At 50.6% G+C, this 14,104-nt stretch overlaps 2 protein-coding genes and 1 long non-coding RNA gene across 8 annotated transcripts; 1 reads left to right on the top strand and 2 right to left on the bottom strand.

Moving 5' to 3' along the window:
- Positions 1-578: 578 nt before the first annotated feature.
- On the bottom strand, positions 579-1,236 carry PFN3 (profilin 3). The gene has a single exon (XM_029942762.1). The coding sequence runs from the start codon at positions 1,046-1,048 to the stop codon at positions 635-637; it is 414 nt and encodes a 137-aa protein (XP_029798622.1). The 5' UTR covers positions 1,049-1,236; the 3' UTR covers positions 579-634.
- An 823-nt stretch (positions 1,237-2,059) lies between these two features.
- Positions 2,060-11,156, bottom strand: F12 (coagulation factor XII). 6 transcript variants are annotated; one of them, XM_029942757.1, is made up of 14 exons: positions 11,094-11,156; positions 10,681-10,738; positions 5,808-5,907; positions 5,577-5,647; positions 5,162-5,272; positions 4,885-5,016; positions 4,630-4,734; positions 4,316-4,481; positions 4,019-4,218; positions 3,700-3,922; positions 3,362-3,498; positions 3,130-3,279; positions 2,475-2,623; positions 2,060-2,384 (listed from the first exon to the last, which is right to left on the bottom strand). In XM_029942757.1, exons 1-14 carry the CDS (start codon positions 11,148-11,150, stop codon positions 2,217-2,219), a joined length of 1,827 nt encoding a protein of 608 aa, XP_029798617.1. In that variant the 5' UTR covers positions 11,151-11,156; the 3' UTR covers positions 2,060-2,216. The 6 variants fall into 6 exon arrangements, with proteins under 6 accessions (XP_029798617.1, XP_029798614.1, XP_029798615.1 ...); XM_029942754.1 differs by having other exon boundaries at positions 4,630-5,016; XM_029942755.1 differs by having other exon boundaries at positions 2,060-2,623.
- LOC115294757 lies at positions 3,460-6,315 on the top strand. Its single transcript, XR_003910125.1, has 2 exons — positions 3,460-3,973; positions 4,860-6,315. It is a non-coding gene; the product is annotated as an uncharacterized LOC115294757 (long non-coding RNA).
- Positions 11,157-14,104: the final 2,948 nt, after the last annotated feature.

The following is a 14,104-nucleotide window of genomic DNA, read 5'->3' as shown; positions in this document are numbered from 1 at the left end:
TCAAGGGGTAGGGGATGCCTAAGTTCCTCCTTCTCGTCTAGGAAGTCCTCTGGGGGCTCTGAACTCTAAGGGGGCAGAAGGCTGTAGGGCCCAGACCTGGTTGTGATGGTCTTGGCCATGCGTTCTTCTCCCACTCCCTTTGGGGTATGTGGGAGGAGATGCAAGAACCCAGGAGCCCCAGAGTTGCCCTCCAAGCTACCACCCATACTCCATCACCCACTCACACTTGAAAAGGCTTCCTTCTGCCAAGCAGAGGGGGTGAGAAGTACACTGGCCTCCAGCCTGACTCCCTGTCCCCACAGGGTCTGGCTGGGCTTCACCTGGGGAAAGGTGTGGGAAGGACTACTTTTACAGTTTGTCCTGCACAGACGTGTGGAAAGTTTTCTTGGGAAAGGACTCTGAGAAGTCAGGCCAGAGGCCTCTGCAGGGCACTTGTGGATAGCAGGGCCAGGTCTAGGGTACAGGAGGCTGGGAAGCCTCTGAACTCAAAATCCCAGCCCCATCAGGTAGCCTCTTTGCAAGAATCTTTTGGTAAGCTGGTGTCCTCATCTGCAACTGCCCGACACGCAAACGCAGGGTGAGCGGGCCATGCACAGCAGTTTATTTTGACACAGTCGCTGGTGGCCTAGCTGTACTATGTGCCCTGCTTGCGTAGCCCATTGATCAGCTCGTGCACTGTCCTGTTGAGGATGCCCCCATGCACACCCCGGCGGCCCATGAGCACCAGGAGCACTCGTGGGGTGTGGCCCACGCAGATAGCACGCCCATCCAGCCCCTTAGCGCGAGCGTCCAGAACACCATCTCCCTCAGACAGCAGGTGGTCTCGGATGACACAGCAGCGGCGGCCTGCCACGCTCAAGCCCGCCTGCAAGAAGGTGCGCCGGTCAGGCCCTGTGAGCACACCCACCTCCTGTGGTGATATGGCAGCTAGAAGGCCCCCAGGGCGCGATGCCCACACACAACGATTGTCCGAGTGGCCCACGATGGCCATGTCATCAATACGCTGGTCCCGCAGCACCGCACTGATATAGCCTTTCCAGTCGCCCATTCCGGCTCAGAGTGTGCCCCTAACCTTGCACTCTTAAGGGATATCCGGCTGATCCACGTGTCTGGCACTGTGAGGCATGTCTGGGCGGGGCTGTGACACTGAGGCATGGTGATGTCACAGAGATGCTATGAATGCTGGAGAATGTGTACATGGGGTGAGGGGGAGAAGTTCGTATCTTAGGCATATGTAAAGTTAGCCTGAAAGATAAAATCGCATCAATCTGTATAACCCTTGAAAAACCAACATAAATGGCTCACTAAGCATAGTGTAAACCTGGGTATAAGAACAAAAAGAAAGAGAGCAAGTCTGGACAGCTAGACCTCTGAGACTTGGTAACCATTCAACCTGCCAGAATCCCCAGTTTAGTTCAATGTGAGGAACATCAGTATCTCCTGGAAATCTTACAAACAGATTGCTAGGTCCCAACTCAAGAGGTTCTGATTCAGTAGTATGGGAGGTAGCCAGAGAATATGCATCTCTAACAAGTTCCCTTATGATGTGGCTACTGGTGGTCCAGGCACAATTTGAGCCCCACTGCTCTAGTGGAAGTTGGGTGTCTTCCACATTGCCAGCTCTAAGAGTCTACACCACTGTTTTAATGTGAAGCTTTTCTAACCATGGTTCTCGGCCTAGACTGCACCTGGAATCACCTGGGGAGTTTTAAAAACACACCAACACCCACACCCCCTCCCTACAGATCTAATTGATGTGAAGTAGATCTCAGGCATAGGTTCAAAAAGCTCCCCAGATAATTCTAATGTAGTAGAGGTTAAGAACCTCTGTTCTATAAACTTCAAATGTTCTTAAGTTAGTTTCATACAAGAGATAGATATATGGAGTCACCCTGCTCAGGACTTGGTACACAGTACAGCTCAAAAAACATCAGTTGGACACCAATGTATATCTTGTTTAAGATCTTAACAGATCCTGTTTCCTGAGAAGTATGGAGAAGTGCACCAGTTTACCGTCTTGGCATTTCCCATCAGACGCCCTGAAGAACTATGCCTCTCACGCATTTTCAGAAGCACTTTATTCAGTGCCTACTCTATGCCTGTTGCCTGCTGGCATGCTGAGAGGAATCAAATGCAACCTTTGCTATCCATGATTATGCACCAGCCACCCTTCCATTCCAGAATCCCCCAGGAGGGAAAGGCGAGTCCCTGGATGGTCAGGAATTGGTGTGCTCCTGGATCCAGGCCAGGTAGCTGGCCACGTCTGTGTACACACCTGGCTTGTAGCGGTCACCACAACCGGAACCCCAGCTGACGATGCCTCGCAGGACGAGCGGGTGCTCTGCGGCCTTGTCCTCACACACGAGCGGGCCCCCGGAGTCACCCTGGGTCGGGGACACGTGGCTCAGCGCCCTTGGTCTAGAGTCTGCGCTTGATGGGGTGGAGAAGGGCGCCAAGCGTGCCCAAGGCCTCACCTGGCACGCGTCGGTGCCGCCCTCTAGGAAGCCAGCGCAGAGCATGCCGGTAGTAAAAGACACTCCGTGCACATCTGGGGCAGAGCAGCGCTGGGGAGGGATGAGCGGCACCTGTGCTTCCTGCAGGAAGCTGGAATATTTCCCTGCCCCTGCAAACCGAGAATGCCTTTCTCATACCTCTAGCGACTCTGCTCACTCCCCACTAATTGGCCTCTATTGCAGCAAGCCCATGAGGAGAAGAGTTGCTGTTAACACCATTTCCAGAGAGAAGCCGGGATTTGAATGAAGAGCGGAGCAGAAGTGCTTTGAAACCCCACTCCCACTTCCCACCCAATGTCTCTGAACAACGATTCCCAACTAGCCAACCAGCTGCTCCTGCATGAGGCCGGTATCCTTGTTAGTGCTTGCATCGCAGTGCCCAGAAGTAATCAAGAGAAAGTGTGATTCTCTCTGTATCTCTTAGGAGCCATGGGGACCTCCCCTTCCCGCCCCCAGCAGTGAAGCCCAGGACTTGGCAGAAGACACAAGAGCCCTGCAAATCTTCCCAGCCCACCAGGTCAGGGCCACCTGTCCCGAATGGTACCAAAGCTGAGAATTTCTCTTGCCCACACCGGTGGCCAGAGGTGTCCCTGCCGCCCCTAGCCGTTCTGCCTACCCTCAAACTGATGGCCCCAGCCGGCCACCTCGCAGGGCGCGGCCTCGGTCTCAGCTGTGCGGGCAGCGCTGCTCGGCAGGCACACTGGCTGAATGAAAGGCGACAGGAGCGCGCAGTGGCCGTCCTCTCTTTCCTGCAGGCGCAGCAGGGCTAACCCAGGCGAGGACGAGGGTGAGACCCAGATGCTGGGACTTCGAGCCCTCCCCTCCCCTTTCCCCTGGCGCCCCCGCACCCAGGTCGTGCTGGTAGGTGATGGGCGAGAAGGCCTCGTGCAGGCGGTAGGAGCGCACGGCCAGCGTCTGGCACTGCTCACAGCTCTGGTTATGGCGGTCCTGACCGAGCACCACCTTCAGCTCCTCCGGCGCGGGCCTGCGGGCGGAGGGGGTGCGCGCTCAGAGCCGGCCACAGGCTTCCTGCTCCCGAGTCCCTTGCTGGGTTTCAGCTTCCTCCTGGGGCGCTGGGGAAGGGTGAGAGAGAGGTAGGGCATGGGTTCGGGTGTTGACGGAATCTGGGCTCGGAAGAGAGAGGAGCAGGAGTCCCGGGCAGGGCGACAGGCGCGCCAGGACTCGCCGGTTCTGCAGGCAGTGCGCCGCGGTCAGCACCCAGCAGGAAGCGATGAGGTTGCCCGCGCAGAAATTGTGGCGCCAGTACAACGCGGCGATGTAGGGGTGCGCCCCAGGCAGAGCCACCAGTCCCCCAACCACTCGGCTCAGCGAGGACAGCCGTTTCCGGAGCCGCTGTCCGCAGCTGACACTCGGCAGGGGAATGGGCTGCTCCGGCGTCGCACCCAAGGCTGTGGGAGGAGCCCAGGCTCAGCGCTGGGAGACCCACCGAGGGCTGGAAGGTAGTTCGCCGCGCGTCCTCTGACTTCCCACCACTTCCCAACTACCTGGGGTCGGGGGCTGAGGCTTCTGCAGTGCTGAGAGCGAGGGCAGGAGAAAGTCCGGGTGCGAAGGGACTTGGGTTGGAGGCAGAATCTGAGGAGCCTCTAGGACTGGGGCTTGGCAACGTGCCAGGCGGCAATATTCCCAGCTCAGCCGGTCGCGGCTCCACACGAAGCACCACGGGCGGGTGTCATTGTCCGGGTTCCTATAAAGACCGAAGGGGGCGCTGTTAAAGGGTGAGGAGCCCCAGAGGGCCCTGGGGTGGGGGTGGGGGGCCGCCCTGCTCGCCCCACCCAGCGCACCTGCAGAAGGCATGGTCGCCCAATCCCCAGTTCTGTGCTTGCTCTGCAGTCACGTTCCGGTAGGTGGCCTCTGAGGCCCACGGCTGACACCGGGCGCCCGAGAGTGCAGTCTCGGCTGCGCCGCGGTAGTCAAGCCCACGGCCGTTGTAACATTGCGCCTCAGTGTCTGAGGGGAGAGGTGGCTCCTTGCAGCCAAGAGCTGCTATGGTTTCCCACCGCCCTCTCAGCCGCTTTCCCCATTCTCCCTAGTTCCTCTCCCGGAGTCCTTCTTACCTGGGGGCGGAGCTTCTGCATCCTCCTAGATCCCTACTCACCTACGTCGCAGATGCGTCCTGCGTAGCCCGCCGGGCAACGGCACAGGCGGTGGCCCTCCGCCTCTAGGCAGCTACCCCCGTTGAGGCACGGGTTGGTGTGGCAGACTGGGAGATGGAGCACATTGAAACACCTCGGGCCCAAAGGCCCCACAGAAAATGCCCCTTTCTTTGGGCACACCGCCTGTTGCCTAATAGCTTCTCCTCCAAACCTTTGCCTTCCTCCTCTCCAGGCCAATTCCTGACCCATCCACTCACCCTGGCTGGCCAGCTGCTTGCAATGGGCATCAGGACCCTTACACTGGCACTTGGCCACACCCGCCGGCTCAAGCCTATGCCATATTTCTTTCTCATGGAAGAACTGGAGAAGCTGAGGCTCAAAGCACTTCTCTGGGGAAAAATGGGGAGAGGGCAGTGGTCTCAGGAGAGGCCAGGATCATGCCGAGTCTGTGGGGATCCAGAGGCCTCTTCAGTAGGCCCAGGACTGCCCCTGTTTTTCCTGGCATCCTGTCCCTTGGCTTCACCATCTCCTTACCTCTCTGGCAGTGCTTCCCAGTGAAATGTTCTGAACAGATGCAATGTGGGCCTTTTAGCATGTTCATACATGTCCCTCCGTTCTGGCAGGGGCTGTGTTTGCTGCAGTGGTCTGAGAGATGGGCACAGTGGGAGGAAGAGTGGGGAGCCTGAGTCAGAGAGCCTGGGTCATGGGAGACAAGTCCCTACCCAAACTTGCTTGTCCTGTGACCTTGGCACTCCAAGTTTCCATGCCTTAGTTTACCCACCTGCAAAATGAAGCTACTTTCTAGAACTTCTCCCTCTGGAAGAAGGGAAGGGTCTGGACAGGTCTGGAAGGATCTCAGAATACTAGTGTGTAAGCACTGATGATACCCAGTGGAGTAACTAGTGGGAAGGAGAGGGCCTTGAGCTACCCCAAAGGCTGTGTGTATCACCTTTCACTTTCTTGGGCTCCAGGCAGTATGCCCATTGCTGGTCCTGCTTGAAGTTCGGGCTGGTAGCACACCTATAGAAAGAGATGAAGCTTCCCTGCTCTGCCCAGGGGACTGGCCCACCTTTCCCTATCAGAGCCCCCTTTCTCAGAGTTCCCAGAGTTCCTTGGGCAGAAGGATGGGCAGAATCCACCTCCCACAGGCCCCTGCTCCAATCCCTCTGGGTAGTCTTACCAGGGCCGGGGGCCAGGCCGGCCCTTGTGGATGCATGTGTGGTATAGTTGCCGGTTGTACTGGAAGGGGAAGTAGCAGGGCTCCCCAGTGACAGTGAGAACTGCAGAGATAACGCACTCCCTGATGATGTTTCCCATACACCCCCCCCTTCCCCGCCCAGGTGCCACCCCTCAGGGCCTGGTTGGAAAACAGACCCTTGAAAAGATCATTGTGCCTTCAAGAGGTTCACTTCTATAGCCAGACAGCTGGTGTGGACTCCTGATTCCACCACCTACTAATTGTGTGACCTTGGGCCAATCTGTAGCCCCCAGGTCTAGAAGAGTGCTTGCCACAAAGTAGCCACCTAATAAATATGTGTTGAATGTAGAAGTCACTTGGCCACTCTGAGCCTTAGTTTCCTCATCTGTGAAATGACAATAGTATAGTTGACCCTTAAAAACCTAAGTTTGAACCACACAGGTCCACTTATGTGTGGGTTTTTTTCGATAAATACAGTACTATAAATGTATTTTCCTTATGAGTTTTTTTTAACTTTTTCTTTTCTCTAGCTTACTTTATTGCAAGAATATTTTATACTGTATAATTCACTTAACATACAAAATATGTGTTAATCAACTATTTATATTACCAGTGGGCTTCCCATCAGTAGTCTACAGTAGGCTATTAGTAGTTAAGTTTTGGGGAGTCATAGGTTCTACATGGTTTTTCTACCACACAGGAGGGAGGGCCTCAGCTCCCCTGACCTTCTTGTTGTTCAAGGATCAACTACATAGCAGAAGCGTTTCAGGGTTGTTGTTGTTTTTTTATGTTTATTTTTGAAGGAGAGAGTGAGACAGAATGTGAACAGCGGAGGGGCAGAGAGAGACAGAGACACAGAATCCAAAACAGGCTCCAGGCTCTAAGCTGTCAGCACAGAGCCTGTTGCAGGGCTTGAACTCATGGACCATGAGATCATGACAAGAATAGAGTGTACTTAATACCCCTGACTTGTACACTTTAAAATGATTAAGACAGTAAATTTTATGTTATGCATATTTTATAATAAAAATCACTTTTACTTATTTTAAAAGAATTTTTATTAAAAATATTTTTTAAGTTTATTTAATTTTTGAGAAAGAGAGCAAGAGAGAGTGAACACAGGGCGGAGATAAAGGGAAGAGAATATCAAGCAGGCTCTACAATGCCAGCACAGAGCCCAACATGGGGCTTGAACTCACCAACCATGAGATCATGACCTGAGACACAATCAAAAGTCAGACACTTAACCAACCAAGCCACCCAGGTGCCCCTTAGATTTTATTTTATTTTGAAAATATTTTATTTACTTATTTATTTAATATACAGAGAGCCACATGAGCAGGGAAGAGGGGCAAAGGAAGAAAGAGGGAATCGTGGCTCATTCTCACAACCCTGGGATCATGACCTGAGCCAAAATCAAGAGTCAGATGCTCAACTGGCTGAGCTACCGAGGAGTCTCTAAAGATTTTTATTTTTAAGCAATCTCTACATACAACGTGGGGCTGGAACTTTCTTTTTTTTTCTTTTTTTTTGGGGGCGGGGCTGGAACTTTCAACTCTGAGATCAAGAGTCACATGCTTCACTGAATGAGCCAGCCAGGCGCCCCTAAAAATCACTTTAAATGATGCAGATATATTAGTACAAGAAAGTGTTCAGGGGCCCCTGGGAGGCTCAGTCCATTAAGTGGTTGACTCTTGATTTCAGCTCAGGTCATGATCCCAGAGTTTGTGAGATTGAGCCTTGTATCCAGGCTCTGTACTGACAGCACGGAGCCTGCTTGGCATTCTCGCTCTCTGCCCCTCCCCCTTTTTTTTGTTTAAAAAAAAAACAAGAGGGGCGCCTGGGTGGCTCAGTCGGTTAAGCCTCTGACTTTGGCTCAGGTCAGATCTCACGTTCGTGGGTTCGAGCCCCGCGTAGGGCTCTGTGCTGACAGCTAGCTCAGAGCCTGGAGCCTGCTTCCGGATCTATGTCTCCTTCTCTCTCTGCCCCTCCCCCTTTCATGCTCTGTCTCTCTCTGTATCAAAAATAAATAAAACATTAAAAAAAAAACAAGAAAAAAGTGTTCATAATTTTAAATGAAAAAGAGCAAGTTAGAAACAGTATGTCAAGGGGCCCCTGGCTCGCTTAGTCAGCAGAGCATATGACTCTTGATCTCGGGATTGAAAGTTCGAGCCCCATATTGGGCACAGAGATTACTTAAAAATAAGATCTTAAAAACAAAACAAACCAAACCCAAAAAAACAGCATGTCAAATGTGGTCCTATTTTTGTACAAATATATTTTACATATAGATCAAAAAGAAATCTACAAGGACATGTTCCAAAGTTTGTAGGAGTGGTTTTTTAGAAGATAGTGGATTACAGAAGAATTTTTTCTTCTTTTGCATTTCTGTCATTTCTAATGTTTTTACAATAAAAATGTTACTAGCAGCCATTATTATTAAAACAGTACTGTGTCTAATGGGGTGCCTGAGTGGCTCAGTCAGTTAAGCAACTGACTTCGGATCAGGTCATGATCTCACAGTCTATAAGTTCAAGCCCCGCATCAGGCTCTGTGCTGACAGCTCAGAGCCCAGAGCCTGCTTTGGATTCTGTGTCTCCTTCTCTCTCTGCCCCTCCCCTGTTCTCTCTCTCTCTCAAAATTAAATAAACATTAAAAAAAACCAAACAGTACAGGGGCACCTGGGTGACTCAGTTGGTTAAGCGTCCAACTTCAGCTCAGGTCATGATCTCACAGTTTGTGGGTTTGAGCCCTGCGTGAGGCTCTTTGCTGACAGCTAGCTCAGAGCCTGGAGCCTGTCTTTAGATTCTGTGTCTCCCTCTCTCTCTCTGACCCTCCCCTGCTCATGCTGTCTCAAAAAAAAAAAAAAAAAATTCGGGGCACCTGGGTGGCTCAGTCAGTTAAACCTCCAACTTCAGCTCAGGTCACGATCTCACGTTTGTGGGTTCAAGTCCCACGTTGGGCTCTGTGCTAACAGCTCAGAGCCCGGAGCCTGCTTCAGATTCTGTGTCTTCCTGTCTCTCTGCCCCTCCCCCTCTCATGCCCTGTCTCTCTCTGTCTCAAAAATAAATAAGACATTAAAAAAATTTTTTTTAATTCTTAAAAAAAAAAACAACCAGTACAGTCTAGCTACTCTATCTACTGTTTTTAGAAAAGTGCCTTCTTGCTATAATTGATTGGTAATCCCCCAACCAATTCTCATGGTGCTTTTATGGCCATTCATAGGTGTGCATGGAGTGGTGAAAACGTGAGGCACCTGAAGCATGCATTCCCAGCTAAGGCGAAACAAGGTGATACTCTGCTTCTTGTTTCAGAACTTCTGTAAACACATGTCCTTTTCACGGTCTAGTTAGAGCCACATTTTTGAAATTTTGTGCTTCTGGTAGATGATTTTACTGTTGAAAATGGCCCCCAAATATGGTGCTGATGTTCCTAAGTGCAAGCAGGCCATGATATGTATTCTAGAGAATATTTATGTGTGAGAAAAGCTTCATCCAGGCATGTGCTGCTGGCCATCACTTCAGTATGAATGAAGCAACAATACAGTACATAAGATATCTTGAAATAGAATGATACCTAAAATAAGCTTTTATATTGACAGCTGAGGAAAATGTGACCAGAGCTCACAGGAACGTAAACTTATATTTCTTTTAGGAGCAGTCATTCAGTATTTGCTAATTCAGTGTTCTTGGGACTTTATAGAACATGACAACCATGAATGACAAGACTTAGTCTCTGTAGTACAGAGAAGTATTGTGAAGCTTAAATGAGATAATGTCTATCGAACACTTAGCACAGAGTCTGGCACATAGTATGTGCTCAATAAGCCTTAGCTGCTACTTTGTCATTAAAGGTACAGCAGCATTTGCTGAGGGCCAAGCCAGAAACAGGATTAAAGGAGGGGAGACCTTTTAAGATGTAAATAGGATGGACAGAGAGGAGAAAGACCACAGGTCAGTGATTAAACAAAGGCAGGGCGCTTAGGTTGGCTCAGGCAAAAGAGAGGAAAGCAGTAAGGCTGGGTGTGGAAAGATGAGAAGAGGTGGAGGCAGGCAAGGGCAGGTGTGGGGGCCCTGGTGCCATGCTTAGGGACTGGGCCTGGCCTCACCACACAAGGCTTACCAGGGCTTCACAATTCAAGGTAAATATTGAGTGCCTGGAAGAATGAAGGCAATGGGGAGCTGTGGCATGGTTTGAGGAGGGGGGAGATGCAGACATCCCCCATCTAAAAGGAAGCTTGATAAGTAAAAGCTAATTTAGTTTACCCATTCACCATGAAGCAGTCTGTGGGCTGAGTGCCTCGCATAGATTAACAACTCATTTCTCCTTCTCTACAACCCTAGAGATTTATTATTACCACCCTGGTCTTATGGCTGGAGAAACTGAAGCTTGGAGAGGTCAAATCACTTGCCCAGAGTCAGCCAGCACATAAGTGATGAAGCCAGAATTCAGAGGTATTTGGGCTTCAGAGTCCTGCTCTTGTCCATCAAGGGCCCTGGCCTCTGTGTGGCATGACTGATGCCTATGAGATGCACTGAAGGAAGGAGAAGAAGATGAGAGGCTGGGGAAACTGAAGGAGGTTGGAAGGCACTAGACTGGGGACTCAGATATGGCCCAAGCCCTGCCCTCATGGAGCACACAGTTCACTATCACTCTGGGTCCCCAGGGCCCATGGTCACAAGACCTGACACATAGTAGGCACTCTGGTCTGGATACTAGCCAAAGTAGGGACAAAGTGAAGAGTGTCCCGGATCCCTCCTCATGTGCCAAGGGCCTCAAACTGACCATCTGCATACTTCCCACCACACTCATTCCCACCGAAGGGTCTCTTAGGAGGCACAGCCAGGGCACTTACCTACGGTGTGCTCATCCGCTCTCTGGTTATGCTCCTTGGGGGCTTTCCAAGGTAGAGTCTATGGGGGAGAGAAAAAGATAGGGAATTTTTCCAGAAAGTCAGAGCTTCCCTCTGATCCCATGCCAGTCTTAAGCTTCCTCTCCCATCTTAGAAATGCAGGGATTTTCTCAAAAGACCCTTCCTTCCTCTTCCCATTGTCTCAAGGTCCCCCTCCTCCAGAAATAAAGGCCATGTCCTCATATCCACCAGTTCTAGCTGTCTCTCTTCTTCCCCTGGGCTCTATGGGTTATTCTTGCCTTTCCAAACATGGCTTCTAGTCACCTGGACCAAAAGGTCATGAGCAGAGGCCAAGGCTGTGATAGGGACCCTCAGGGCCATCTCAGTACAATCCTCCTGGCTCCCATAGCCCTCACCAAAAGCACTGACTCCAGGCTCCCCAGCAGGAACCCCAGGAACAGCAGAGCCCTCATGGCGTCTGTTAGTCTAGCTGCTTGCCCAGAAGTCCAGATCAATAGACTTGGTCAAAGGTCCTTGCGTCCTGGGAATCAGAGATTGGTCAAGCTGCCCTCCTGGGTCTGGCAGGGCATAGGCTGTTTGTGGAAAGCCAAGCAGAGCAGCTTCCTTGCTAGGCCCCCAAGGGCAGGGGAGTTGGGATTTGGTGACAGACTCTCTGTGGGAAGAGGGACCTTATGTTTTAGGTACTACTGGGAGGAATTAAGGAGATCCAAGAGAAGCTTCCTACTAAAGGGATCATAGAGTCCATGGCAAGGTATATCTGCCTTCTGTTGCTGCCTAAAATTTACCACAAACTTCACACCTTAAAACAATACCCATTGGGGCTCCTGGGTGGCTTTGTCAGTTGAGCATACAGCCCTTGGTTTCGGCTCAGGTCATGATCTTATGGTGAGTTTGAGCTGCATGTCAGGCTCTGTGCTGATGGTGTGGAGCCTGCGTGGAATTCTCTCTCTTTCCCTCTTTCTCTACCCTCCCCTCTCTCTCTCAAAATAAATAAAAACTTTTTTAAAATACCCATTTATTCGCAAATCTGTAGCTCAAAAGTACAGCACTGCATGACTGGGTTTTCTGCTCAGGGTATCACACAACTGTGATCAAGGCTGAGTTCTCTGAAAGATCTGAAGGAAAATCCATTTCCAAGGTCATTCGGGCCATTGGCAGAATTCAGTTCCTTGATTTGTAGGACTGACGTCCCAGTTTCTTTGCAGGCTGTCAGCCAGGGGCCAGCCTTAGCTCCTAGAAGCTGCTTGCATTTCTTGCCATGTGGCCCCCTCCATCTTCCAAGCCAGCAACAGAGACACTCCCCCATCTTGACTCTCTCTCACAATTTGAATCTCTTTTGCCAGGAAGAATCCCATTCCATTTAAGAACTTACCTGATTAGGTCAGGCCCACCAACTATCATCTCATTTTTAAGGTCAATTTATTTGGTGCCTTAATTACATTTGGAGAATTCTTCTATAGGACATCTAGATTAGTGGTGGTTTGAATAACTAGGAGAAGGTATGCATACACCATGGATCCTGGGGGCCATCTTAGAATTCTACCTACTACAGAAAGTGGGCCAAGAAAGTAGATGATTCCATGAGAAATATGCTAAGCCAAGAGGTGCTAAAATGTGCAGTTGAAGTAAAAGTGTGGGAGGTGGAATGGCATTAGTTTCTCCCGCCCCAAAACCATTCACCTTGATTCAGTAGTGACACCCTGCTTTATGCTTTGGGAATCACTCCTCCTTAATACTCTATGTGAGTCTCTAGTGCTTCCAGTTCCGTCTTCAGTTCTACAGATGGGGGTATGGTCTAGGTCTGGCCAAGCAGAGCATGGTATTTCTAGACCATAGCCATTGGTTCAGGGATAAAGCATATACACAAATTTGGTCAGAGTGAGCCTTGGCACTTTTGCCAGAACTTTTGGGGAAAAGAATACGTTCTTCCCACTGATGTCACCAGAAATGCAAGTCTGGAGCTGTTGTTGATTTTGTCACTGCTTGGGGAGACACTGCCTGAGAAGGAAGCCTACACATAGGAAAAGTAGAACAAACAGGGATGGAAAGATGGAGGGATGCCATAGGAGTCAGCCTCCAAGATGTTCCCTGTTGATCCTCATCTCCTAGATTTCATGCCTTAGTATAGTCTCTTTCTACACTGAGTCAGAGTCAGAGCTGTTCTGTGTGTCCAATAGAATACGGCCCAGCCCCTTCTGCCCAGCCCAGGTCATAAAAAGGATTGCAGTTGCTCACTCTGGTGGAAGCCAGTCTGCCATGTTGTGAGGACACTCAAACAACCCTACAGAGAGGCCCATGTGGGAGGGAAGTAGTCTCTTGTCAATGACCAACACCAGTTTGAATGAGCCACTTTAGCCTGGGTGGCTCAGTCAGTTAAGTGTCCGACTTCTGTCCAGGTCATGGTTTCAGAGTTTGAGTTAGAGCTCCACCTTGGGCTCGTGCTGACAGTTCAGAGCCTGGAGCCTGCCTGGGTTTCTGTGTCTCCTCTCTCTGCCCTCCCCTGCTCACACTCTCTCTCTCAAATGAATAAACATAAAAAAGTTTTTTTTGAATGCGCTGCTTTGGAAGTGGATACTGCAGTCCTAAACAACATCTGGCCTGCGACCTCATGGGAGGCCTCAAGCTAAAACTATATAGCTAAGTTGCTCCTGAATTTTTGTTAAGGTATAATTGATTCTTGAACCTCAGGGACAGTGAGAAATAATTGATTGGGGTTTTTTAAAGTTTGCTTATTTATTTTTGAGAGCCAGAGAGCACCAGCAGGGGAGGGGCAGAGAGAGGAGAGAGGAGAGAGGGAGAGAGGGAGAGAGGGAGAGAGGGAGAGAGGGAGAGAGGGAGAGAGGGAGAGAGGGAGAGAGAGAGAGAGAGAGAAAGGGAGAGAGGGAGAGAGAAAGGTTGAGAGAGAGAAAGAAAGAAAGAGAGAGAGAGAGAGAGAGAGAGAATTAATGATAATCCCAAGTAGGCTCCATGCCACTAGTACGGAGACTGAAGTGGGACTCAAACCCACAAACCGTGAGATCATTACCTGAGCCAAAACTGAAAGTCAAGACACTTAAGGACAGAGCAACTCAGGTGCCCTGATTGTTGTTTTAAGCCATAAGTTTTAGGGTGATTTGTTACCCAGCGTTTGATAATTAATATAGATGGACTGATTCCTAATAACTTACCCCATCCCTCAGCTGAGGTTGGAGTGGGCATGTGACCCACACCTGGCCAATCAGAGCACTGCCTCTCTCTGTCCTCAGTGATTGGTTCAAAAGGAACACCTGAGGGGCGCCTGGGTGGCTCAGTCGGTTAAGCCTCCGGCTTCAGCTCAGGTCAGATCTCACGTTCGTGGGTTCGAGCCCCGCGTCAGGCTCTGTGCTGACAGCCAGCTCAGAGCCTGGAGCCTGCTTCAGATTCTGTG

This window comes from Suricata suricatta, chromosome 6 (assembly GCF_006229205.1).
Source record: "Suricata suricatta isolate VVHF042 chromosome 6, meerkat_22Aug2017_6uvM2_HiC, whole genome shotgun sequence".
Classification (NCBI taxonomy): domain Eukaryota; kingdom Metazoa; phylum Chordata; class Mammalia; order Carnivora; family Herpestidae; genus Suricata; species Suricata suricatta.
Note: the sequence above shows the minus strand (reverse complement) of the source record. Positions and strands in the feature narration are given on the sequence as shown.

Bases quoted from the DNA above. Each gene is read 5' to 3' on its own strand.
- PFN3 (XM_029942762.1), bottom strand. From the start codon at position 1,048: ATGGGCGACTGGAAAGGCTATATCAGTGCGGTGCTGCGGGACCAGCGT.
- F12 (XM_029942753.1), bottom strand. From the start codon at position 11,150: ATGAGGGCTCTGCTGTTCCTGGGGTTCCTGCTGGGGAGCCTGGAGTCA. The intron at 10,739-11,093 runs GTGAGGGCTATG...TCTCCCCCATAG, and splicing joins GCCTGGAGTCAGTGCTTTTG to ACTCTACCTTGGAAAGCCCC. The intron at 5,273-5,576 runs GTGATACACACA...CCCATCTCTCAG, and splicing joins GGAGCCCAAGAAAGTGAAAG to ACCACTGCAGCAAACACAGC.